Source organism: Anolis sagrei, chromosome 5 (assembly GCF_037176765.1).
Source record: "Anolis sagrei isolate rAnoSag1 chromosome 5, rAnoSag1.mat, whole genome shotgun sequence".
Taxonomy (NCBI): Eukaryota; Metazoa; Chordata; class Lepidosauria; order Squamata; family Dactyloidae; genus Anolis; species Anolis sagrei.
Window position 1 is genome coordinate 88,117,051 of NC_090025.1, and position 26,504 is coordinate 88,143,554.

Below are 26,504 nucleotides of genomic sequence, written 5' to 3' on the forward strand. Positions count from 1 at the left end.
GCAGATATTTCTGCCACAATCAAGGCGAAGTTATTGAAAATCAAAGTGATGTAATATACTGGCTCATGCTGGGTCGGAGGCTGTGTGTTAAATCTCGTCTGTCATTTGCACAAATCATCATGCAGAGCAACAGCATGTCAGAGAATAAATTATGAGCCTTACTTCATTCTTTGTGTAAGGAGGTATTTTGTAAGTTGAGGGGCTATGTAGGATCCTGTGATACTGCTCAGGGATGGGAGTTATGTAGGAGAATTGTGTGTATTAAAAGCCCCATCCCCAATTACCAGCAGGGAGTAAACCAACAGAGTAGTCAAATGTCCAGTCCAAGGTTGAGAGCTGAATAATACCAGTGACTTCAGCATCCAGGCATGTGCCTTCATCTTAAGAACAAACAAGCATCCCGAGCTCTGAGGATTACGTGGGAAGGAATCCCACTGGAGCATTGCAGCCAAATACCTGGGAGTCACTCTGGACCGTGCTCTTACCTACAAGAAGCACTGCCTGAACATCAAGCAAAAAGTGGGTGCTAGAAACAATATCATACGAAAGCTGACTGGCACAACCTGGGGATCACAACCAGACACAGTGAAGACATCTGCCCTCGCGCTGTGCTACTCTGCTGCTGAGTACGCATGCCCAGTGTGGAACACATCTCACCACATTAAAACAGTGGATGTGGCTCTTAATGAGTCATGCCGCATTATCACGGGGTGTCTGCGCCCTACACCACTGGAGAAATTACACTGCTTAGCCAATATTGCACCACCTGACATCCGCCGGGAAGTAGCAGCCAATAGTGAAAGGACCAAGGCAGAGACATCTCCAGCTCATCCCCTGTTTGGGTATCAGCTAGCACATCAATGACTTAAATCTAGAAATAAGTTTCTAAGATCTACAGACATTTGCTGGAATTCCTCAGCAAGCGAGAGTCCAAAAGTGGCAGGCTCAAACCCAGAACCTCAACCAATGGCTGATACCAAATGAGAGACTCCCCCCTGGGCACACAGAAAACTGGGCAACTTGGAAGGCGCTGAACAGACTGCGCTCTGGCACCACAAGATGCAGAGCCAACCTCAAGAAATGGGGCTACAAAGTGGAATCCTCGGCATGCGAGTGTGGAGAGGAGCAAACCACTGACCACCTGCTGCAATGCAACCTGAGCCCTGCCACATGCACAATGGAGGACCTTCTTGCAGCAACACCAGAAGCACTCCAAGTGGCCAGCTACTGGTCAAAGGACATTTAATTAACTACCAAACTCACAAATTTTGTATTTTGTCTGTTTGTTTGCTTTGTTCTGTTAGAAATGTAATATAATTGACTGGTTGCCCTGACACGACAAATAAAAATAAAGCATCCAGGGATAAATCAGAATCCGACAGTCAGTGTGGATGCCTGATGGTGCTGGACTGCAGCTGCCACCATTCCTCACCACTGTTCATGCTGGCTAAGACTGATGGGAGTTTAAGTCCAGCATCATCTGGACAGCCCAGTCTTGATATAGCTGTTTAATTATATTGAGGTATAAAACAGAAATATAAACCAAGAGTTTTTCTACACTTTATATTATAATACCTATTTTAATGTATTCTGACTAGCTATTTGCACAATTAAGACTCGTGCGCCAACTGCGACCGTACCTCGGGAAGGCAGATCTGGCCAAGGTGGACCACGCCTTAGTCACCTCTAGACTGGATTACTGCAATGCACTCTATGTGAGGCTGCCCTTGAAAACGGCTCAGAAATTTCAGATGATCCAACGAGTGGCGGCCAGGTTGCTAACTGGGGCACCTTACAGAGAGAGGTCAACCCTCCTGTTCAAGGAGCTCCACTGGCTGCCATTCATTTACAGGACCCAATTCAAAGTGCAGGTTCTTACCTACAAAGCCCTGAACGGTTTGGGACCCGCCTACTTGCGTGACCGCATCTCTGTCACACACGATCCCTTCGATCATCTGGGGAGGCCCTGTTCTCGATCCCACCAGCATCACAGGCACGGTTGGTGGAGACGAGAGAGAGGGCCTTTTCGGTGGTGGCCCCTCGACCCTGGAAGTCACTCCCTAAAGACACCAGACAGGCCCCAACCTTGGCAGTCTTCAGGAGGAGCTTGAAGACGTGATTGTTCCAGTGTGCCTTCCCGGAATAATGATCCCATAGCACTTTGTCCTCCAAAGCACTTTACATTTTTTAGATCCGCTCGTATGCCCTTCCCCAAATGCCACTATCACCTTCCGTTCATGTCCCAGCATTATTTCCATTTTAACTTTACATTTGGTCTTCCCACTGTTTTTAATTGCGTGTTGTCTTATTGATAATGTTGTATATTTTATTATCTATGTTTTATTTTAATTGCTTGTACTTGCACCAGGATTGTGGCACAGCTGGCTGAGTGTCAGCTGCATTAAGATCACTCTGACCAAAAAGGTCATGAGTTAGAAGCCAGACCGGGTTGAAGTGGGTTTCCAACCATTTGTGTGTAGCCTGTTGTCGACCTTTGCAACCCGAAAGACAGTTGCATCTGTCAAGTAGAAAATAAGGTACCACCTTAAAGTGTGGGGAGGCTAAATTAACTGATTTATGAGGCCATAATGAAGACTCCAGCAAAGCATTCCAGCGGGGAAGCATGCGAAGAATGCGGAAATGCTTCATCAGTGTCGCAGATGGACGATGAAAGCAACAGTTCCCTGGCGGCCAGAAGAAAAAGTTAAATAGCCTCTGTGTATGTCTGTATATGTTTGTATGTCAAAAATTGGCACTGAATGTTTGCCATATATGTGTACACTGTAATCCGCCCTGAGTCTCCTGTGGGGTGAGAAGGGCGGAATATAAAAGCTGTAAATAAATAAATAAATAATGTTGTTGTTTTGCTTGTATTGTTATATTCAGGCTCGGCCTCATGTAAGCCGCACCGAGTCCCTTGGGGAGATGGTAGCAGGGTACAAATAAAGTATTATTATTATTATTATTATTATTATTTCAACACAATCAGCAATAAGAAAATTGCTTTCTTAAAAAATTCAAACACCTGAATTTCAGGCCCTTTTAAAGTACATATTACTAAAGTCATTGTTTTTAGTCATGCATTTTTCAATATATAATGTAATTGAAAAGACCATATGTCCAACTTCTGGCTCCCAGCTATGTTTTTTCAACTAATTCAATTTTTGTAAATAGACTTTTGAGGTCATATTTTTGTACCCATGATACCAATCCTAGGCACACAAAACCAGCTTCTTAGATGAATCATTTCATAGATATGTCATCAGAATCCTATAAAAATAATGAAATCCTGCAATGCACGCTTGGTATGTTACCTTTATCTTTTCCCACCTTTTATCTCTTAATAGCCTGAGCTCATAGTTCATTTATCAACAATGTGCAGTTGAAGTGGTATGCTTGATGCTAAAAGGGAATTACATTTCACTTGTGCCTTGCGCTGTTCATACTTGGAAACCCCAGATGCAGGAACCAGATCTGTCCAAGCTAATCAAATTATTTTAATCGTCGGTGCCATTAACAGCCATTATGCTACAGTTACAAGTTTATCAGCCAAAGTCTCACTGCTAATCATCTGGGTAACTGATCTTTACTAACACGGCTGCTGCAGTTTCTCTGTCTGTAATCACTGAGCTGTTATTGCAGGCTCCCCTAGGACTGAGAAAAGGGAAGACAGGATATTGGGAAATAAATTGGCCATGACCTTTGCAGAGGGCTGCAATGTCATTCATTTTGTACTTAAGGAAAAGCAAAGTAAATGATTACTTTCCCCCTAAGTTATTAATAGGAAGCTGCCCTGGACTGTCAAAAACAGAGCTTGAAAATTGTTTAGATTATATCTCCTATTGAGATCCTGACAAAAGCAGACATTTTTTTTCTAAGCTGTGTTCAAAATACTAGCCCAGCACAATTCACTTTAGCATGCAATCCTTCTACATATTCACTAGATTTATAGGAGAGATGTACCTTAGCCATAATAACTAACAGGACCTTCTCAGGAAAAAAAATCAGAATTATGGTAAGTCCCACTGAGTTAAATGGTAAGTCCCACTGCGCCAACTGCGACCGTACCTCGTGAAGGCGGATCTGGCCAGGGTGGTCCACGCCTTAGTCACTTCCAGATTGGACTACTGTAATGCACTCTACGTGGGGCTGCCCTTGAAAATGGCCCAGAAATTTCAATTGGTCCAACGGGCGGCGGCCAGGTTGCTAACTGGTACTCCTGTTTAAGGAGCTCCACTGGCTGCCTTTCATTTTCCGGTCCCAATTCAAGGTGCAGGTGCTTACCTACAAAGCCCTAAACAGTTTGGAACCCGCCTACCTGAGTGACCGCATCTCTGTGTACGAACCCACACGATCTCTTCATTCATCTGGAGCAGCCCTGCTCACAATCCCACCTGCATCGCAAGTGCAATTGGTGGAGACGAGGGATAGGGCTTTCTCTGTGGTGGCCCCTCGACTCTGGAACTCTCTCCCCAATGACATCAGGCAGGCCCCGTCGCTAGCAATCTTTAGGAGGAGCTTGAAAATGTGGTTGTTCCAGTGTGCCTTCCCAGAATAGGAACTCCTAGCATTATGTCCCAATGCACTTTATCGGAGATCGAGAATATCTGCATGCCCATCCCCCTCCAAACAATCCACCTGGTCACGCCCAGCACTTTTAATTTTAATTGTTACATTTGGCCCTGCCATTGTTTTTAATTGTGTCATTGTGTGTTGTCAATGTTATTGCTTTGTTTTCTGAGTTATTTTGCTGTCTGTTGTTGTTGTTGTTTTTACTATTGTATTTGGGCTCGGCCTCTTGTAAGCCGCACCGAGTCCTTTGGGAGATGGTAGCAGGGTACAAATAAAGGTTTATTATTATTATTAAATGGGGCTTGTTCCTAGGTCTACATGTAATGGATTTCACATGAACAAGCCTGAGCCTTGACTCTTCTATATGCAACTACACAGATTCTACATCCAGGTCATTTGTCATCTCACACCACTGGCTTATCCACATCTGAAAATGCATTTTGTATACATAAGACTCAGAATATGTCTCCATGGGAACGAAAAGCCAGACTCTTTCCGAATTGACTTGTCCTCATGAGGTTCCAGTACTTCCATCTGAACATTAGGAAGAACTTCCTGACTGTGAGAGCCGTTCAGCAGTGGAACTCTCTGCCCCGGAGTGTGGTGAAGGCTCCTTCTTTGGAAGCTTTTAAGCAGAGGCTGGATGGCCATTTGTCAGGGGTGATTTGAATGCAATATTCCTGCTTCTTGGCAGGGGGTTGGACTGGATGGCCCATGAGGTCTCTTCCAACTCTTTGATTCTATGATTCTATGATTCTGATATCACAGGTTATCCTAGGTTAAACCAGTTTTGCCCCAATTCAGAGAAAGTTGGAGGATGTTCCAAAGTTTTATCTGGATTATCCCTCAGCTTTGAGGTAGTGGGGACAACTTGATTAGGTCTGATCCAGAATGGTCCACTGTCCAGATGGTGCACCACCTCCATCAGCACAGGGAAAAAGATGAACAATGTCTTTGTTGCCACTCCCAGCTGACCACAGAGCCCTGTGTGTGTTCCTGGCCATTGCAGGTACCTCGTTCTTGCCAAGTAAGGTAGAAGATGGGGAGTACAGCTCCTTTTTTCTTCTTTCTGGTCATATGGGCATTTTTGCTGCTGTCTGAGTAAGGTGCCCAAAGGAGCTCTGTGTCCAGGTGGGAGGAGCAACAATGACATAAGTGAGGTGATGGCTGTGTTGGGGCAATATGGTCTCAGCCCAGCTGGACAATGTAGACATCAATGCAGCGACAAGTTCAAAAGGGTCTGTGGGACCCCCCCCCCCCCACAGGGGGCTAGTCTGAGGCATCTTTAACTGGTTGCAAGTTTACTGGTCAGAGAAGATTCATCTTCAGTTTACCCCCTTCAGTGAATATAAACACTGAGTTTTGTGTTCTATATGTGGGGAAAATCATATCAGTATAGAATTCGTTTTCCCCACAGCAAGAAAAATCTTAGCAGAGAAAAGAATATTTTTTTCATCAGCCCAGATAAAATTCTGAGACAAAGTTACAACCCCGATTAGCAATATCCCTGCTCCCCATTCACAAAACATTTAACAGGGTTACAGCTTTCCTTTCAAGATTTAAATTACTGTATATACTCAAGTATAAGCCTAGTTTTTCAACCCTTGTTTTAGGCTGAAAAAGTCTCCCTCAGCTTATACTCGAGTCAAAGTTATTTATTATTTTACTCTCACATTATTGGTGTTGTTCATGTTACATTTATTATTTTACTCTATTATTATTACAGTTATCATTTTACTTTATTATTATTACATTATTTTATTTTATAAGTGTTATTAAATTTATTATTTTACTCTATGATTGTTATTATTGCATTTATTATTTCACTCTATTATTATTATCCCATTTATTATTTTACTGTCTTTATTATTATTGGAAGGATACATAAGCACATTTACATTGAAGAAGGTTAGGGCAGTCTTATCTTAAATTACAATCTATATAAATAAAAATGTAATACTCGTTTGTGGGATTAACAGAACTCAAAAACCACTGGACGAATTGGCACCAAATTTGGACACAAGACACCTAACACCCAATGTATGTCCTTCACTCAAAAAATTGATTTTGTCATTTGGGAGTTGTAGTTGCTGGGATTTATAGTTCACCTACAATCAAAGATCATTCTGAACCCCACCAACAATGGAATTGAACCAAAATTGGCACACAGTTCTCCAATGACCAACAGAAAATACTGGAAGGGTTTGGTGGGCAGTGTCCTTTGGTTTTGGAGTTGTAGTTCACCTACATCCAGAGATCACTGTGGACTCAAACAATGACAGAACTGGACCAAACTCTACATGAATACTCAATATGCCCAAATGTGAACACTGGTAGAGTTTGGGGAAAATAAAATCTTGACATTCGGGAGTTGTAGTTGCTGGGATTTATAGTTCACCTACAATCACAGAGCATTCTGAACCCCACCAACGATAAAATTGGGCCAAAACTCCCACACAGAACCCCCATGTGGGCCACAGCAACGCGTGGCAAGGGACAGCTAGTTCTATATAAATATTCAAAAACATTTAACCTACTGATGCCTCAGTTAATGTAATGTATCTATTTTCATTTTGAAATGAACCAGTAGCTTCTGAATTTCTCACCCTCGGCTTATACTTGAGTCAATCCGTTTTCCCAGTTTTTGTGGTAAAATTAAGTGACTCGGCTTATATTCGGGTCGGCTTATACTCGAGTATATACGGTAAATTCAAGCCTAAATTATCTGTCCCTTTTACAAATTTGCTTTCATAAATCGAGAGTGAACAATTCAACCCTCATTTGTATTGCTATAATCTAAGAAATGGGGAAAACATATTTCAGACCCTTCAGTCTTTCCTCTTATCAAAATCATCCACTATTTACTTTTATCATTTCTACTGTCTCTTAGCTCTAGCCAACTTGTCCACATGCTTCTTTTAAATATGGCCAAAAATATCACATGGAACACTTTAGTGCCAGAGTTAAAATATTATTGAGCAAAAGATATATTGAAGAAGAAATCTGTAAAAGAAATGCAAAATGGTAAAATATAATACTGTTCATATGAGTACTTACTGTCCCAGGTCGTGGATAAGGAATTCTTCCCTGATAGGGAATTAGTTGGTGGTTTGGGCCTTCCTTGTGTGCAAACGGACCATTGAACACTCTCTGGATATCAGACAAATGGTACACACACACTGCTGAGCCTTTAAATACAGAACTGTATGAGAAAAAGAAAGAAACATAAAGATTTTAATCCTACCTCCTTGTCATCTTGCAGATGAAATCTCCAGATAACATTTGACTGGTTAAAATTGCAAAAAATAGCTGCGATGCTGTTTTATTGATACAAGAACTTGTGGAATATTATCGTTTCATGTTAATTTAATCAGCACAATGTCATTTGTGTTAGGGAAAACTACCCTAAAATATAGTAGAACATCCAAAAATATAAACAGGATACCAAAGTTGAGCATCAGCTCATAAGCGAACAGACTGTGAAGTGCCGTGTGATGTGGCTATAAAGATTTCAGAGCTTAGGAGGCAACAGCTGCTGAATCCATTCTGGAGTGAAAGTTCAAAGGTGCTATTTGAGAGGAGTCAAACTCTCACACACCTGGGCTGGGAAGGCACCTTTAAACCAACTTCACATTCCAGAAATCAGCTAATAAGCAAAGCAGTTTATTAATAATAAATGTAGCTTCAGCAAAAAATGGTTAAAAGATCAAAACTCAATACAAAATATAATCCATGTAAAACAGGGCACTTGAAAAAAACTTGAAAGCAATAATCTATAAGTCCAGGATAGAGGCAAGATCTTTAAACTTGTGCACCAGCTGCACCCGCACCTTGGAAAGTCTGACTTGGCCATGGTGGTCCACGCTCTGGTAATATCCCGTTTAGACTACTGCAATGCTCTCTACGTGGGGTTGCCTCTGAAGACTGCCTGGAAGCTTCAATTAGTCCAACGAGCGGCAGCCAGATTGCTAACAGGAGCGGGGTACAGAGAGCATACGACTCCTCTGTTATGCCAGCTCCACTGGCTGCCGATTAGCTTCCGAGCACAATTCAAAGTGCTGGTCTTAACCTATAAAGCCCTAAACGACTCCGGCCCAGTTTACCTGTCCGAACAGATTCTCCCCTATGAACCATCAAGGTTATTAAGATCTTCCGGAGGGGCCCTGCTCTCGGTCCCACCACTCTTGCAATCGTGTCTGGTGGGAATGAGGGACAAGGCCTTCTCGGTGGTAGCCCCTCAGATTTGAAATTCCTTCCCACCAGAGATTAGATCTGCTCCTTCCCTCCAGACCTTTAGAAAGCTAATAAAAACCTGGCTTTGGAATATGGCATTCGATGGCTGAGTCAATAACCCTTGTCCACACGGAAGGATGGTGATGAATTGTGACCTGGCTTGTGTAATGTGATGATGTATTTTATTGTATTTTATATTTTGATGTATAATGATGATGCACTGTGCTGTTTTTTTATATTACTTTATATGAACACACCTCTTCTGAGGTGGAGAAGACCGGTATATAAAACTTCTAAATAAATAAATAATAAATAAAATAAATATACAGGAGTCTTTAATGAAACACAGCAACCGAGAAGATTAAAAGCACAAAACAGCTATAACATAAATCCAAAGATACAGAAGACCATGAAACCTCTTGATACTAGAAGCATGTTTTCATGAATAATCACACAGAAAAACCTTAGACTTGAATCCATGAATCCTATACACATGAGAAAACTTGAGAGGAAACCTGAAGCATGTAACTTGAATCCAGACGTTGACTCCTTTAAGGTATAACCCAAATCAAACCTCCTTTATACCTAAGAAACTAAGATGCTTCCCTTGGGAACTCTCTGCAGGGCCCCTTCTCATTAACAAGCACTAGGAACGGCACCTCCCTTCAGCTGCTTGTCTTTGTTGACAAATTGCTCTTCTTCTATCTATCTCAGGAGAAACAGGGGAGTAAGGAGGAGACACATCTGTAATTACTACATTCTGATCAGAGACTGACCTTGGTTCACTTGAGAAATCTAACTCAGGCCTGTCATTGCTGGCCTAACATTCCCAGAATATCTAGCCCCATCAGGTACAGAACCAGACTCCCGTGATGCTGGAACAATCTCCTCTGAAACCTCAGACACTGGTACAATCACAGGATGAACCACAACAATTAGGAAGGTTGAGAATCACTGTTCTAGGTGTTACACATTTACAAAACATGATGCATATAAATATTTGATGGAAGTGATTTACCACAAAAGCTCATGTAAAATTAAAACTGAATACTTCGTTTAATAAATGCATAAAAATACCTGGAGGTTGTGAATACACCATATATCAATGTTGTCCTGGGATTATCTGTTTCAAGAAGAAACACATCCTCTGAAGGGGAAAAACAATACAGTTACTAATTAGATTTGTATGCACGGCTTTGTGATTTACAGCCTGTAGTATACATGCCATAACATTATTCTGTTTGAAATGTGACTTTTGTTGCATTTTGTTTTAGTTTATAATAAATGGAAACAAACTCATATTGTATTATGCATCCCTTCTACCACACCTTTGTTTAAAGCAATTGAAAAGTATCTGCCACTGTAAATTGCTTATATGACAACTAAATAAGTTGTTAAGTTGCCTCTATGAGTGACAAAATTGTGGCTTTCCAGATTCTGTTGGATTTTTGTCCAACAAAGGCCCAATATCATATAGAAAACCTCAAGTCATTCACCTTTGCCTGAGCATAACATCTATCTTGCATTCCTGATGATCTCCGGATACGAACCCACACGATCTCTCCGATCATCTGGAGAGGCCCTGCTCACAATCCCACCTGCGTCGCAAGCGCGTTTGGTGGGGACGAGGGACAGGGCCTTCTCTGTGGTGGCCCCCCGTTTCTGGAACTCTCTCCCCAAGAACATCAGACAAGCCCCAACGTTGGCAGTCTTTAGGAAGAGCTTGAAGACATGGCTGTTCCAGTGTGCCTTCCCAGAATAGGAAACTCCTAGCATCATGTCCCAAATGCACTTTATTAGAAATTTAAGATTGTCTGCACAGTGCACCTATCTCCAAAAACCTATCAATTCCACCTGTCATGTCCAGAATTTTTTTTTTTTAAAAATATTCATTATATTTGGCCCGGCCTCAGTTTTAAATGCGTCGTGGTGTTATTGTCTAATGTTTATTGCTATTGTTTTAATGTTCATTGCTTTGCTTTATGAGTTTATTTATTGTTGTATTTGTTATGCTGTTGTTTTATTTATGTGTTGGGCCTTGGCCTCTTGTAAGCTGCACCGAGTCCTTTGGGAGATGTTAGTGGGGTATAAATAAAGAATTATTATTATTATTATTATTATTATTATTATTATTCTGTTCTGTACATCATATTTTTCTTCCTTATTTACATGACATATCCACTTCTTAAAAGAACCATAAAACCCATAATTTCCAGAACTATAATGATGGCACAAGCACTGCAAAGATTACAGATCACAGTCGTAGAAAAGCATAGAACAGAATTTTTGACAACTGGGCACGATCTGAGTTATAAGCAGTAGTGATAAGGGGCATATATACACAGAGTATTTATATTGGTTAGGGAGAAACAATTTTTGCTGTGCAGATGATTAAACTGACATGTTTGAAACAGGTTCGAGGCCAGGAAGGTAATTACATTAAACCATGAAAGGTGGTGTCAAACAGGTTCCCGAATCCTGAATTTTTTTCTCATTTCTGAGATGCACAGCAGCAATCTGGTAATCAATCGCCTATCTCAGAAGATCAATTTGTCCCCTGCTATTCAGCTATCTCCTTGGGGCATTTTTAGCAGTCCCCATCCCTTCTTTGCAAATGTTCAAATGAGCTCCAGTCTGAGTGAGGGGCTACACTTCACTTTATTTGGAGTTGATTTTGTCATGCGATGCGGTATACATCGGGGGACTCGCTATGACAAATGGCCTGTATCATGGCTTGAATTGTCATTCAATCTGATGTCCTATATTATATGAACTGATCCTGTTAATTTGCTCTGTTTCCATGATTTTTCCTATGTCGTTATACATTGTCATCTACCTTACTAAACCACTTTATCCTTTTAGTTCACGCAGTGGTTTTCCTCCCCCCCCCCCAAAAAAAAATTAGTCTGCTTTTATTGTTGTTGCTAGTTATTTTTGTTATGTTGTTTTATGCTGTTTTTAGGCTGTTTTAATTGTTATTGCTTTATTTTAATTGTATTCTGCCTGAGCTTGGGTCCCATGAAAGTCGCCCCAAGTTCCTTCGGGGAGATGGCGGCCGGGTTGAAAAATAAAGTTCTTCTTCTTCTTCTCGCTGAAATGATAAAAGGTCTGGAGAACAAGCCCTATGAGGAGCGGCTTAAGGAGCTGGGCATGTTTAGCCTGAAGAAGAGAAGGCTGAGAGGGGATATGATAGCCATGTATAAATATGTGAGAGGAAGCCACAGGGAGGAGGGAGCAAGCTTGTTTTCTGCTTCCCTGGAGACTAGGACGCGGAACAATGGTTTCAAACTACAAGAGAGGAGATTCCATCTGAACATGAGGAAGAACTTCCTGACTGTGAGAGACGTTCAGCAGTGGAACTCTCTGCCCCGGAGTGTGGTGGAGGCTCCTTCTTTGGAAGCTTTTAAACAGAGGCTGGATGGCCATCTGTCAGGGATGATTTGAATGCAATATTCCTGCTTCTTGGCAGGGGGTTGGACTGGATGGCCCATGAGGTCTCTTCCAACTCTTTGATTCTATGATTCTATGAAATGCATTCAAGGATTTATTATTTATTTATTTATTTATTATTTATTATTTGCACTTGTTAACCGCCACTCTCAGCCCGAGGGCGACTCGTGGCGGTGTACAGAACATAGAAAAGACAACAATTTACATTAGATCAAGACCATAACACAACATCTAAAAATCCGCTTCGTCTAGTTTGGGGTCATAGTCAATCTCATAGTCATAGTCAATTCCGGTGGTCATTCCAAAAAACAGAGCACTTAGTTGAAGGCCTTTTCGAAGAGTCAGGTTTTCAGGCCCTTGCGGAAGGCCATGAGGGAAGGCGCCTGTCTGATCTCAGCAGGGAGGGAGTTCCATAGCCGGGGGGCCACCACCGAGAAGGCCCGCTCTCTCGTCCCCGCCAAGCGTGCCTGTGAGGCAGGCGGGACCGAGAGAAGGGCCTCCCCAGATGATCTCAAGGTCCTCGTGGGCTCGTAGGCCGAGATGCGGTTCGCAAGGTATTTTGGGCCGGAACCGTTTAGGGCTTTGTAGGATAACACCAGCACCTTAAATTGGGCCCGGTAGCAAATCGGCAGCCAGTGGAGCTGGGACAGCAGGGGCGTTGTGTGCTCCCTGCATCCCGCTCCGGTTAACAACATGGCTGCCGCGCGCTGGACTAGCTGGAGCTTCCGGGCCGTCTTCAAGGGCAGCCCCACGTAGAGAGCGTTGCAGTAGTCGAGGCGGGATGTGACCAAAGCATGTACCACCGTGGCCAAGTCAGACTTCCCAAGATACGGGCGCAGCTGGCGCACGAGCCGAAGCTGTGCAAATGCTCCCCTGGTCACCACTGAAACCTGGGGATCCAGGCTCAGCGATGAGTCCAGGGTCACACCCAAGCTGCGAACCTGCGCCTTCAAGGGGAGTGCGACCCCGTCCAGCACAGGCTGTAACCCTATACCCTGCTCGGCCTTGCGACTGACCAGGAGTACCTCTGTCTTGTCTGGATTTAATTTCAGTTTGTTCACCCTCATCCAGACCGTTACAGCGGCCAGGCACCGGTTCAGGACTTCGACAGCCTCCTTAGTAGCAGGTGGGAAGGAGTGACAGAGTTGGACGTCATCTGCGTACAGGTGACACCGCACCCCGAAACTCCGGATGATCTCACCCAGCGGCTTCATGTAGATGTTAAACAGCATGGGGGACAGTATAGAGCCCTGAGGAACACCACAGGTCAAAGGCTGTGGTGTTGAACAGGAGTCCCCCAATAACACCTTCTGGGTACGACCCTCCAGAAATGACTGGAGCCACCGCAAAGCGGTGCCCCCAAGGCCCATCCCTGCAAGGCGTCCCAGAAGAATACCGTGGTCGACGGTATCGAAGGCCGCTGAGAGGTCCAGGAGCACCAACAGGGACACACTCCCCCTGTCTAGCTCCCGGCGGAGATAATCCACTAAGGCGACCAAGACCGTCTCAGTACCATGTCCCGGTCTGAAACCAGACTGTGCCGGATCCAGATAATCCGTGTCTCTCAAGAATACCTGGACTTGTGAGGCCACCACGCTTTCCATGACTTTGCCCAAGAAGGGAAGATTGGAAACAGGTCGAAAGTTGTCAAATTTAGTGGGGTCCAATGATGGTTTCTTCAACAGCGGCTTTATAATAGCCTGTTTTAGGCTCGCTGGAATCTTGCCCTCCCGGAGGGAGGCATTAACCACCATTGTTACCCACTCAGCCAATCCCCCTCTGGCCTCTTTCAGAAGCCAGGATGGGCAGGGGTCTAGGATGGACGTGGTAGGCCTCATTCCTCCAAGTATCTTGTCCACATCCTCGGGCTTCACAAGCTGAAAGGAATCCATCAAAATAGGACAAGCAGGTGCTTGTGTCACATCCACAGAGACTGCATTTAATGTGGCGTCCAGCCCAGAACGGATCAAAGCGACTTTGTCTGCAAAGAACCGAGCAAATGCTTCACAGCGCGTGGCCGAGTTGTCAGGGCTCCCACCTGAGGTAGGGGGAGTTAAAAGACCTCTGACAATCCGAAACAACTCCGCCGGACGGTTTTTTGCAGACGCAATAGTACTAACCCAGAGAGGGCTGGCATAAAGGCTACACCGAGGTTTATACAAAGGCCAGCACAAAGGTCTACACAGAGGTCTACACAAAGGTCTGCACAGAGGTCTACACAGAGAAGGCCAACACAGTATAAGGTCTACACAGGAGAAGGCCAATACTCGGTCAACACAAGTTCGGTCAGCACATAAAGTTAGTCAGGAAGTACAACAACATATGATCTAAAGTGCTGGGCTAAAGTGCTTAATAGCTCTATAATTCAATGTCAGTGCCCTTAAGAAGTTCCCAGAAGTCACTCAAATTAGGACGGCCTGTTCGAAACAAGGACCCAGCTTCTAGGCCCGTGGACAACAAGCCGGCACCCTTGGCCCGGTCCCTGTTCTTCTCAACCGTCCTGAGAGGAGATGGTACAGCTTACTGGAGGATGGTCCTTGTATATGAGGGCAGTGACAGAAGAGTATAGAGACAATTTCCAGCAATAATGTGGAATGGTGTTATTTACACCTCCCACCAGAGGGGGCGGTGTTGAAAAAGATGTCAGGTCTTATTCAGCTATGAGTTTGATGGTAAACGGCCGAACGCCGAACCTTATAATGGGTAGGCCCTCCGGTTGAATTACTAGGCCCTCAGTGCCAAGTGGTCACAGCGGCTGTTGATGGAAGCGGCGCCGCTTTTTCGGGAATCGCCGCTGAGTGCCGCTCCAAGGCGCAGCCCAGCCCAGGCCTTCCCTTAGCTGTGCTAGATGTGCTTTAAAATCTTTAATTCATTCTCAGTGCACTTAGGCAGTGTGTTTTTCAAGCTGCATTATGTAGTCAATGTAGATGGGACCTGGGTAAATTTAGGTAACAACACTTTGTTCAATTAGGGACTCCAACCCTGCCCATTCCCACCAGTAATAAAGCCAGGCAGCGGGGCTTGAGGCCTTAGTTTCTTTTGTCCGTGAAAGCAGGACTTAGGGTGGTTTCCAACCCATATGGCAAACATTCAACACCAGGAAAAATACATAATAACAAATTGCATCAAGACAAAGCGAATCAAAGAAAATAGAACAGCAATAACTATAAACCTAACACCAAATAGAAATTAATCCAAAAATAAAATTTGACAACCCTAGCAAACATAATCACATAATATGAATTTAAAGGATAAAATTTAAAACAACTACTATCATTATTGGCTAAGGAAGCACAGCCATTGTAATCTATATAAATAAAAATGTAATGTTAATTTGTGGTATTCACAGAACTCAAAAACCACTGGACGAATTGACACCAAATTTGGACACAAGACAACCCAATGCATGTCTTTCACTCAAAAAATTGATTTTGTCATTTGGGAGTTGTAGTTGCTGGGATTTATAGTTCACCTACAATCAAAGAGCATTCTGAACCCCACCAACGATGGAATTGAACCAAACTTGGCACACAGTTCTCCCATGACCAACAGAAAATGCTGGAAGGGTTTGGTGGGCAGTGTCCTTTGGTTTTGGAGTTCACTTACATCCAGACATCACTGTGGACTGAAACAATGATGGATCTGGACCAAACTCTACACGAATATTCAATATGCCCAAATGTGAACACTGGTAGAGTTTGGGGAAAACGGACTCTTGACATTTGGGAGTTGTAGTTGCTGGGATTTATAGTTCACCTACAATCTCAGAGCATTCTGAACCCCATCAACGATAGAATTGGGCCAAACCTGCCACATAGAACCCCCATGCGGGCCACAGCAAAGCGTGGCAGGGGATGGCTAGTGTATTTATAAATGTACTGGGTAGTCTTACTAAAATGTTAAAAAATCGCCTAATGGTGAACAATGTATGCAGTATGAAGACAAGGCCCTGTTACCTTACATACATCTACTTGAGAGAAAGTAATATTCAATTGAACAGGACTTATTTCTGCCCTATAAATGAGAAGAATCATTTTTGCTCTGGTGTATTAGCTTTAATACCGTACAAATTACACTCATTGTTTAACAACCTACATGGAGGGAGCAAGTAGCCACTATGAAAACAGGAAATAAAGGACACTTTTTAAAAATAGTGTTCTTTCCCCCTAATGTTTGGGAGAGGTTAAAAGACATTTGAAAGAACTTCAGACAAATGTGCCAAATACAAGATATCACAGGTGAAACATATTTTTATATCATTTTTTTTTTAGAAATTAATACCACTGTACCTAATTCATCAAAGTAGGTCTCTGTGCCATCATCATCCATTACTGAACACACAAGCCTTGCTTTCAAATAAGTTGTCCACTTGTTTACAAGACTACGCTGTCCACCTGTGTCATTCTGGAGTGAAAAAAGGAAATAAATAAATAGCTTACAGACGGATGAAACACATATTCTGACATTTACATTCCTTCAAGTATCTTCCCGAATCTTCTGAGCAATGCTTTGATATAATTTGCTTAATGCTTTTGTAACATTATACATTTGTGTTTCTCTGCAATTGTTTTTGTCTGTTTTAAGCTGTATAGGTTTTAGTCTTGTGAGTCATTTTGTTCCACTTTAGGATGAAAGACAGAATATATATCAAACAAATAAACAAATAAGATTACGAAATTAAAACTTAAAACAGAAGACCATATGCTTCCATTACTCTCCTTTACAACAGTCCCCCCTCGGGGGTGAGAAGGGCGGGGTATAAGCAGCAGAAATAAATAAATAAACAGACACTATACCTTGTGGAATCAAATAATGAATTCATCATTTGCTTATGGATGAAACAGACACACGTCTCCAAACTAATATCTCCAGATGTGTTGGAGGCCATACTTTTTAATATCCTTAGCCAGCATTATTGGCTGACTGAGATGAATAAAGTGTCATCCAACACATCTGGAGGATACCAGATTGGGGAGGGGGTGATGATTCTCTAAAATAATGGGGATAGTAACAAATTGAAGAAAAAGAGATGACTGTTAGCTGAAAAATGTCTCTACAAGCCACATGTGAAATAAAACATTGTGTCACCGCTTTCTTTGAATAATTCCAATTCAGACTGTCAGAGGGTAGTCCGTGGGCGCTGACCCACAAAATATACCTCTGTTCATAAAGAAGAAGTGTGTCCAATGAACATTATTTCCATATTGCTGCATGAAGGCAAAGTTTTCAAAGAGAATTCACAGTCTCTGAAACTATACAAGCATAAAAGTGATATTAATTTAGGTTCTGCTTAGTAGGAGTTGGAAGCTTTGGTTTCAAGTGCCTGGTGTATCTTCTCTGGGGGCCCTTCCATGCAGCCCTATATTCCAGAATATCAAGGCAGAAAATCCCATATTATCTGAGTGTGGACTCAGATCCAGTTCAAAGCAGATATTTTGGGATTTTCTGCCTTATTTCTGGGATATAGGACTGTGTGGAAGGGCCCTGGGTTTTGAGCTTTAAAGAAGCTATCCTTGGTCCTGAATCAAGTGATTCAGCATATTTTAGATATGGACCTGAATTAACTGACCAAGGACCCTGCTTGAACTGGATTATATGAGTTCACATTGCCAGATAATCCAGTTCAATATAGATTTTATATAGCTGTGTGGAAGGGGATCATAAAGACTTTGAAGTGAGACTCGGGAGGAGAGACAGTCTAAAATTCTGGTCAGTTAATAAATTCTTGTTTGATTCAACTATATAGTGTCCGATCTGTCACCTGTACAGCGAGTTCACTTTCCAACTAGTTAAGATAGCGTGGGGACAGAACATGAATGGTACATATTGAAACATTATGCAGTAGGTTCTACTTGTTTTTTTTAATAACAATGAACATTTATTATTATTATTTATTATTATTAACTTTATTTGTACCCTGCTAGCATCTCCCGAAGGACTCGATGTGGCTTACATAGGCCAAGGCCTCAAAACACAACACAACAATACAACACCTAAAGCAAATTAAAAACAGTTAAAGCAATTTAAACAACAAGCAATAAACAATACATCAAGACACTATAAAACTGGGCCGGGCCAAAGTAGTGGGTACAAGATTAAAAGTGCTGATGTGACAGATGATATGTAAGGATTATAGGGTAAGTGCAGTGTGCAGCAATCTTAGTTCTAATGAAGTGCTTCTGGGACTTGGTATTGGAGATTCCTAATCTGGAAAGGCACATCAGAACAGCCAGGTCTTCAAGTTCTTTCTAAAGACTGTCAATGTGGGGGCCTGTCTAAGATCTTTTGGGAGGATGTTCTATCTAATCCTTACTGAAACGATATTTGATGTCAGATTCCAATAAGTTCAGCAGATACACAACAGCATATAAGTTCAACTCATATTTTATGAAGTTTAGCATATAGTATTCAAGCAGGATTGTGTTCCAGGCTTCTTGAGAACTCATCTGGGCTTCATTGCAACAACAATGGCTATCTCTATTTAGTGTCTTTTGACCCAAGAGGTCCTGGGTTTCATGCAGGTAGTTTTGATCATTAGACAGCTATAAACTTCGGGTTTCATGTGAATGGCTGAAAGCAGTCAATAATAACAAAATTATGTGATTATCTAGAATCAGAATTCCTGGCCTATTAGAAGCAAAATTCTTGGATTTTTGCACAATGTAGGGTCAGAAATGTCCCAATATTAATTACAGGACTCTTGATCACCTCACAGTCTTATACAGTGAGGGATATGTTCCATGGGTTTAAATTTTTTTAAAAAAAACCATGGATAATAGTGACTCCTATTGAAAATAATGACTTCTGGGAGTAGTACAATATAAAATACACCAGATGAGCTAGAAATTTCTAGAAAGTGCACATTTGTTTGGACATGGATAAGTCAACCTATGGGTACTTGTCCTATAGATATGGAGATCATACTATATATATAAAATGCTCAAATATCAGGTGAAGAAAGAAAGATGAAATGAATATGATATTTTTAATACTAAAACAGAAGTGGTTTACAGACTATTTACTTTCTTACATAAGGAAACAACACAGGCTAATATATGCATAGAATTTGACATTTTGCATAAATATTTGTTTCACCTTTCTGTGTATGTTGCAACTGTTTACGCTAAATCTATAGTGTTCACTATATCCAAATAAGAAAAAAGGATTATTTTTTTTTACAGATGTGTAGTCTAGTCTTATATATCAAGAAAAAAACTTTTCTTTTGTTTCTGGGCGGGGTAGATATTGTTCTTGCTTTTTGTAACTCCTTTTTCTATACTTTTGTTTGTTTATATGTTTGTATTTCCATTCTAATTTTAAAAAAGATAAAATATTACTGTTCCTCATTGAGACCAGTATTCTATGGAAGATACATTTTGTAAATCCATACAGCCCATTTCCAATGGCCATCCTTCAAAAGCAGCCATACATTAATTTGGTGACTTTAAACAGAATCCTGTAAGAATGTTTCCAGTTGTTAATATGATCTATTCCTTTTTTATTATCCAATTAATATAAACAGTTCATCTGCTGAACAACATAGCATACAGAAGATTTTGCTTACAGGGCATATTCTGGCAATCATGGAGTGGATCTGCTTTGTGCTGCCGCTGTTGTCCATCAATTTCTCTTTGAAGAAGAAGTATACTTTGGCATCATTTGGGTCCGTGCCATCTGGGATGAGATGAGCATCCACAAAAATAGGCTCTGGAATGATATAAAGTCCCAAGAAAATTTCAAGATCAAGAGCCATTAAAAAAGATAAAATATTACTGTTCCTCATTGAGACCAGTATTCTATGGAAGATACATTTTGTAAATCCATACAGCCCATTTCCAATGGCCATCCTTCAAAAGCAGCCATACATTAATTTGGTGACTTTAAACAGAATCCTGTAAGAATGTTTCCAGTTACTACAAACTGACAGACATCTAAAACTACTGCATATACTCATGTACAAGTCAACATTCTGTATAAGTTGAGGGTAAGTGTGCATTTTGATACAATTGATGTATGAATTGAGGATCATTCCAAGGAGAGAGGGAATGTCAATGCCCCTGGTTGCTGCCACCATTTTCCCACCTAGGCATTCAAAAAAGCAAGAGTAGTGTTATGACTGGTGTTTCCTTTACTTTCTCCCAGGATGGATTAAGCTCTTGCTATTCCCCACTCTGCTCAAAAGACAGGCATGCTGCTGCTTTTCCTCCTCCTACTGCTGCTCCTCCCTCCTTATTTTGATTAATAATGGATTAGAATAGAATATTGTGCATTACTTAATTTAAAAGGGTACAATTTAAATTTGGATGGCATGTGTACTGATGGTACGGAAAAGAAAAGATCAATAAAGATTTTAATAGACACATTATAAGAGCCAGCCTTCTTACAATCTGGAAGTGATACAAGGCAGGGATGGAGCAAAAAGACAAAACAAAACAAAACAAAAACACCTCCATGGCTGTGGCTTCTGGAGGCAGTGCTACATCCAGCATTTAATGAGGAAAAGAGTACCTATAGGGTGTACCTAAGCAAAGAAAATGGACAATGGAAACTTAAAGGGAGGGGAGAATTAAGAATAAACTACTGGTTTACTTAATAATAATAATAATAATAATAATAATAATAATAATAATAATAATAACAACAACAATAATCCTTTATTTATATCCCACTACCATCTCCCAAAGGACTCGGTGCGGCTTACAATAGGCCGAGACCCAGTACAACAATAAAAGACAACAACAATACAGTAGTAAATAAAAATCAAACTGTAAACGTTAACAATAAACACGACACAATTAAAACCAATGTCAGGGCCAAATGAAATGGTTAAAATTTTAAAAAGCTGGGCATGACCGGGTAAAATGGATAGGTATTTTGGTGAATAGGTAGAGCATGTGGACAGACCTAAATCTCTAGTAAAGTGCATTTGGGACAAAGTGCTTGTAGTTTCCTATTCTGGGAAGGCACACTGAAACAGCCACATCTACAAGCTCCTCCTAAAGACTGCCAACGTCAGGGCCTGCCTGATATCCTTGGGGAGTGAGTTCCAGAGTCGAGGGGCCACCACAGACTGTGGCTTCAGGGGGAGTGTAACCCCGTCCAACACAGGTTGCCACCCTATACCCCGATATGGTTTACGATCGACCAAGAGGACCTCTGTCTTGTCGGGATTGATCTTCAGCTTGTTCCTCCTCATTCAGACAGCCACATCGTCCAGGCACTCGTCCAGCACCCAAGGGGCTTCCTTGGAATTAGATGGAAAAGAGTAGTAGAGCTGCGTGTCATCCGCATAAAGATGGCACCCAACTCCAAAACTCCGGATGACCTCTCCCAGCTGTTTCATGTAGATGTTAAAAAGCATGGGAGACAGAATGGAGCCTTGCAAGAACCCACAGGTCAAAGGCCAGGGGTTCGAGCAGGTGTCTCCCAGCTTCACCATCTGGGAACGGCCCTCCAGGAAGGACTGGAGCCACGACAGAACCGTGCTTCCAAGATCCATCCTGGAGAGTCGTCCCAGAAGGATACCATGATTGATGGTATCGAAAGCCGCTTCCAACTACACAACAGATTTATGAAAGATAATAAAGTAGGATTTCCCCAAAGAAAATTGGAACGGGAGAACATTTTGGAGAAGGGGAATAAAGGACTAATTTCCAGATTATACATTTTAGGACACAACTTAGAAGATAATTAAATAAAAACAGCGATGATTTCATGGGCTAAAGATTTAGGGAAAAATGGGAATATTTATATAATTAAAAGAAGTTTTAAATTTTCAATAGCTGGGTCCAACAGAAAAAAACATGTATAAAATGTTCTAAAGAAGCTATATAATTTCCAAGGTGAAAAGCAAAATAGATAAATTCCATCAGGAGGGATGCTGGAGAGGCAGAATACATAAAGGCACCTTCTTCCATGCTTATGCTTGGTGGACTTGTAGGCTGGTACAATTTTTTGGGGAAAAGATAATAAAGGAAACAAGCAAAATCTATATAAATAAAAATGTAATGTTCGTTTATGGGATTAACATAACTCAAAAACCACTGGACAAATTGAATTGACACCAAATTTGGACACAATACACCTATCAAGCTAACGAGTGACCATCACTCATAAAACACCGAAAAACACAACAAAAGAGACTTTAAAAGCTAAAAAATAAAAATTACATTACAACGCAGGCTCAAAACCACATATATATGCAAACACACATATATACACATATACACAAATATATACACAGACATATACACAGACAGGGCCACAGCAACGCGTGGCAGGGGATGGCTAGTAATTACTAAAAATATGGGAAAACACCAGAAATGTGCCTCTTAGATTTATTTGGTGAAAAAATCTGTAAAGAAGATATAGAAATGTTTTATAGGTGCAGGATTAATAATAGCAAAATCATGGAAGGGGAAAAAAGAGCTATTGATAAAGGACTGAAGAGGAAAATTATTAGACTATATTCATATGGTCAAGCTGTCCATAGTCAAGCTGGCACTAGAAGAGAAAATTATGAAGACCTTATTAGAAAATGGAGGCTTGATCTGAATATCTAGAAAGGAAGACAAAGGTAGGTTTTAAAATAGCAGCAAGGGGATGTTATTAATCATAGAATCATAGAGTTGGAAGAGACCTCATGGGCCATCCAGTCCCACCCCCTGCCAAGAAGCAGGAATATTGCATTCAAAGCACCCCTGACAGATGGCCATATAAAGATAAGCGTAGATTTTAATGAACTATTTGTTTCACATTGAGTGGTGTCAGAAGTTACAATTGTTTTTAATTGCCCTATACTTGTCTCGTGATGTTTTGTATCGATGTTGTTCACCGCTTTGAGTTGTCTGAGGGCTGAGAAAAGCGGTATATAAATAAATTAAATAAGAAATAAATAAATAAAGTCATGCGTGGTGGTTCACAGGTGGGGGAGAGGGGTGAGTGTGGTAGACAGATGTATTAGTGTTATGCGTATTTGATGTATTTCCTTTATTTTACATTCTGTATATTACCTTTACACAATAAAATTTATTAAAAATCTAAAGAAAAAAGATTGAAGACAATACTTATACTGACCTGAACAAGTCAACCAAAGTTTTTGGGTCATTTTTAAACCATTTTTTCCAGACTTATACAAGAGTATATATAGTAGGGGGAGGCTTTCTTATTCCCAGCTATGGAACCTGGGTTTTTTTTTTTTTACAATAGCAGAGACAATTCAAAAACAAACTTACTCCTTATGTGGAAATCACAGCATTCCTATATAAACTAACAACTGCAGTTGTTTAGCATAAGTGATACTTCCATAGAACTCTTATGTAAGTGTGTGCTCCTAATGCAAGTGTATGAGATTATTATATTGTCCTTCAATTGGTTCCATGTATTTTGCATTGTACTGGGATACACAGTATAAAAGAAATTGTGCATTTTTAGTTTATTATATGCTTTTGTTTGGGCCAATTTAAAAATGTCCTATTCCTAAAATGTTAAAAAAAAAACCCAGAAAGCGAAACTCTTTCTCAACTTTTTTTCAATACTGTTTGCAGTAAAGCCGCAGAGATTATATACGGTCACCTTACCACTTAGCCACTTGGAGTTGTGCTGATCAGTCCTCACAGCATTTCGTCGGGTTAAACTGCGAAAAATGGCAGCATCAGTTCCCATGAAATCGATGTACATTCCTGAAAATAGTTCTTCATCTGCAGAAAGTGGAAGAGAGGAAAAAGTGAATCTGCCTTTTGGGGGGAAATTCATTTTTAGCAGCCTATTTCTGTTTGATGCATGCCTATTTTCTAATTCTGTAACAAGTGGGAGCAGAGTGGGATTTCCTCTGAATCATGATTTTAAAAACACCAGGTTTGCAACAGGGCATCCCATCTCAATGGAAAGATTAGTGGAATCATATAATTAAATAGAAAAAGCCTAACCACAAATGTGGAGAAAACTTTTCCATTGGAATGTCTTTTAGTGGTTGAAGCTACTAGGGAGCCAACTCCATAAGTCAGAAAAAACAACAGTAAGAGGCCAATTTTATTTCCTAAAGGGAAAAAAGAATGAGATCCTAATTTGTATCCATTATGAAATAACCAGATATTGGGAAAAAACCTGAAAATAGTTTAACTAGGAGCATAAAAGGCATTTCAGCAAACAAAAACCATGACCTGTTTTGACTTCATTCAGCATGCAGTCAAGAGTGTTGAAGGTGAACCTTTGTTCTGCCATATCATAGAATCATAGAATCAAAGAGTTGGAAGAGACCTCATGGGCCATCCAGTCCAACCCCCTGCCAAGAAGCAGGAATACTGCATTCAAATCACCCCTGACAGATGGCCATCCAGCCTCTGTTTAAAAGCTTCCAAAGAAGGAGCCTCCACCACACTCTGGGGCAGAGAGTTCCACTGCTGAATGGCTCTCACAGTCAGGAAGTTCTTCCTCATGCTCAGATGGAATCTCCTTTCTTGTAGTTTGAAGCCATTGTTTTGTGTCCTAGTCTCCAGGGGAGCAGAAAACAAGCTTGCTCCCTCCTCCCTGTGGCTTCCTCTCACATATTTATACATGGCTATCATATATCCTCTCAGCCTTCTCTTCTTCAGGCTAAACATGCCCAGCTCCTTAAGCCACTCCTCATAGGGCTTGTTCTCCAGACCCTTGATCATTTTAGTCGCCTTTCTCTGGACACATTCCAGCTTGTCAATATCTCTCTTGAATTGTGGTGCCCAGAAATGGACAGAATATTCCAGGTGTGGTCTAACCAAAGCAGAATAGAGGGGTAGCATTACTTCTCTAGATCTGGGGACTATGCTCCTATTGATGCAGGCCAAAATCCCATTGGGTTTTTTTGCTGCCACATCACATTGTTGGCTCATGTTTAACTTGTTGTTCATGAGGACTCTTTTTCACACGTACTGCGCACATATATTTCGGATTATAGTTATAATTCTTCCCACTGGTCATGATGGTTGGAGCTTATAATGCAAAAAATGTCTGAGGCACCAAAGGTTCTCTATCCCTGGTTTGAACTGGAATAAGTTGAGTGGGATAAGCCTTTCTGAAAGTCATCACCACCACATTAGGTCTCCACCATTCGACTAAACAAGCAAATCATATTTAATCTGCTAGCATATATGGATAGATTTGGGTGCAATTTTCCATGTGACCTTCACCTTCTCAAAAAAGCAAAGGGAAATGCAAAGGGAAGTAAACAGTCATGATGAATAATAGGAAGATGACTGGGACAGAAAACCTGCTATTAACAATGGAGGGACGGGATTAAGAAGCCATTTGTCTGTGTTTCACTGCAGATGGCTATAGGTACATAAAGCGTCAGATTCTAGGAAATAGGGGCCATATGGGAAGCATCTGTTGGAAACTGTTTCATGCTAGGTCTATGCCATGACACCCACAGAATGAAAAACCTCCTAATATTGGTGCATTGTGGGTGTTTAGTTTACTTAAAACATTTATAACTCCTCTGAACAGCAAGATACTAAATGACCAAATAAAGCAGTGTATTGACACTTCCAAATCAATATTATGGTATAATAAATAAGTTCTTAGACAGCAGCACAAAACAATAAATTACAACATAAAATTAAAGACCACATTCAGCAAAGAAATGAAGTACTACCCAAAGGCTTTAAAGAGGCTTTCATCAAGTCAATTAAAGTTGTTAAAGCTGAAGCAAAATGAGCTCCCTTAGGAAAAGTACTCCAGGATTTAGAAGCCATTAGGGTTCCATCTACTACACTGTAGGATTAATGCAATTCGGCACCACTTTAATTGCCATGGCTCAAGGTAATGGGGTCAGAGTCAGGAAACAAGAAATCAAGAGGAATAACTTACAGTCCAAGTGGTAGGTAGGAGAGTAGCAATAGAATAGTCAAAACAGTCTAGGGTCAATTTGAAAAGATAAGTAGCTGAGTATCAGAGAGGATCTCAATGCTGCTGTATGAGGTGGAAAAAAGGGAAGTGAGGCTACAGCTTCTCCCACAGGCTATATGACTTCTGGTAAAGGTGGGTGGGGCTATAGCCAACATCTGGAAAATCTTTCCAGAGAGTTTTGAGCTTGCTACACAGACACACCAACTACCATATGTAGTTGGTCTTCACAGAGACCATCAAGAAGAAAGGGTATTTATGGGGATGCCTGCACACTTGTGATAATCTCCAATGATGACTGCAGCAAGTTGTAGTGATGCCCAAAACCTTGGATGGCTTTAGAACAGGCTGATCAATAACTTCTAGTTATG

General features: G+C 41.2%; 1 protein-coding gene across 1 annotated transcript in view; it reads right to left on the reverse strand.

Annotated features, from left to right (window-relative positions):
• SEMA3C (semaphorin 3C) overlaps positions 1–26,504 on the reverse strand; it is a 206,889-nt gene that overhangs the window by 39,396 nt on the left and 140,989 nt on the right. Inside the window, exons 7-11 of the mRNA XM_060778301.2 lie at positions 23,835–23,954; positions 19,820–19,962; positions 16,545–16,659; positions 9,883–9,952; positions 7,630–7,774 (exon numbers count right to left, since the gene is read on the reverse strand). Of these exons, the coding sequence (XP_060634284.2) occupies positions 7,630–7,774; positions 9,883–9,952; positions 16,545–16,659; positions 19,820–19,962; positions 23,835–23,954 (593 nt within the window). The remainder of the gene's footprint in view (positions 1–7,629; positions 7,775–9,882; positions 9,953–16,544; positions 16,660–19,819; positions 19,963–23,834; positions 23,955–26,504) is intronic.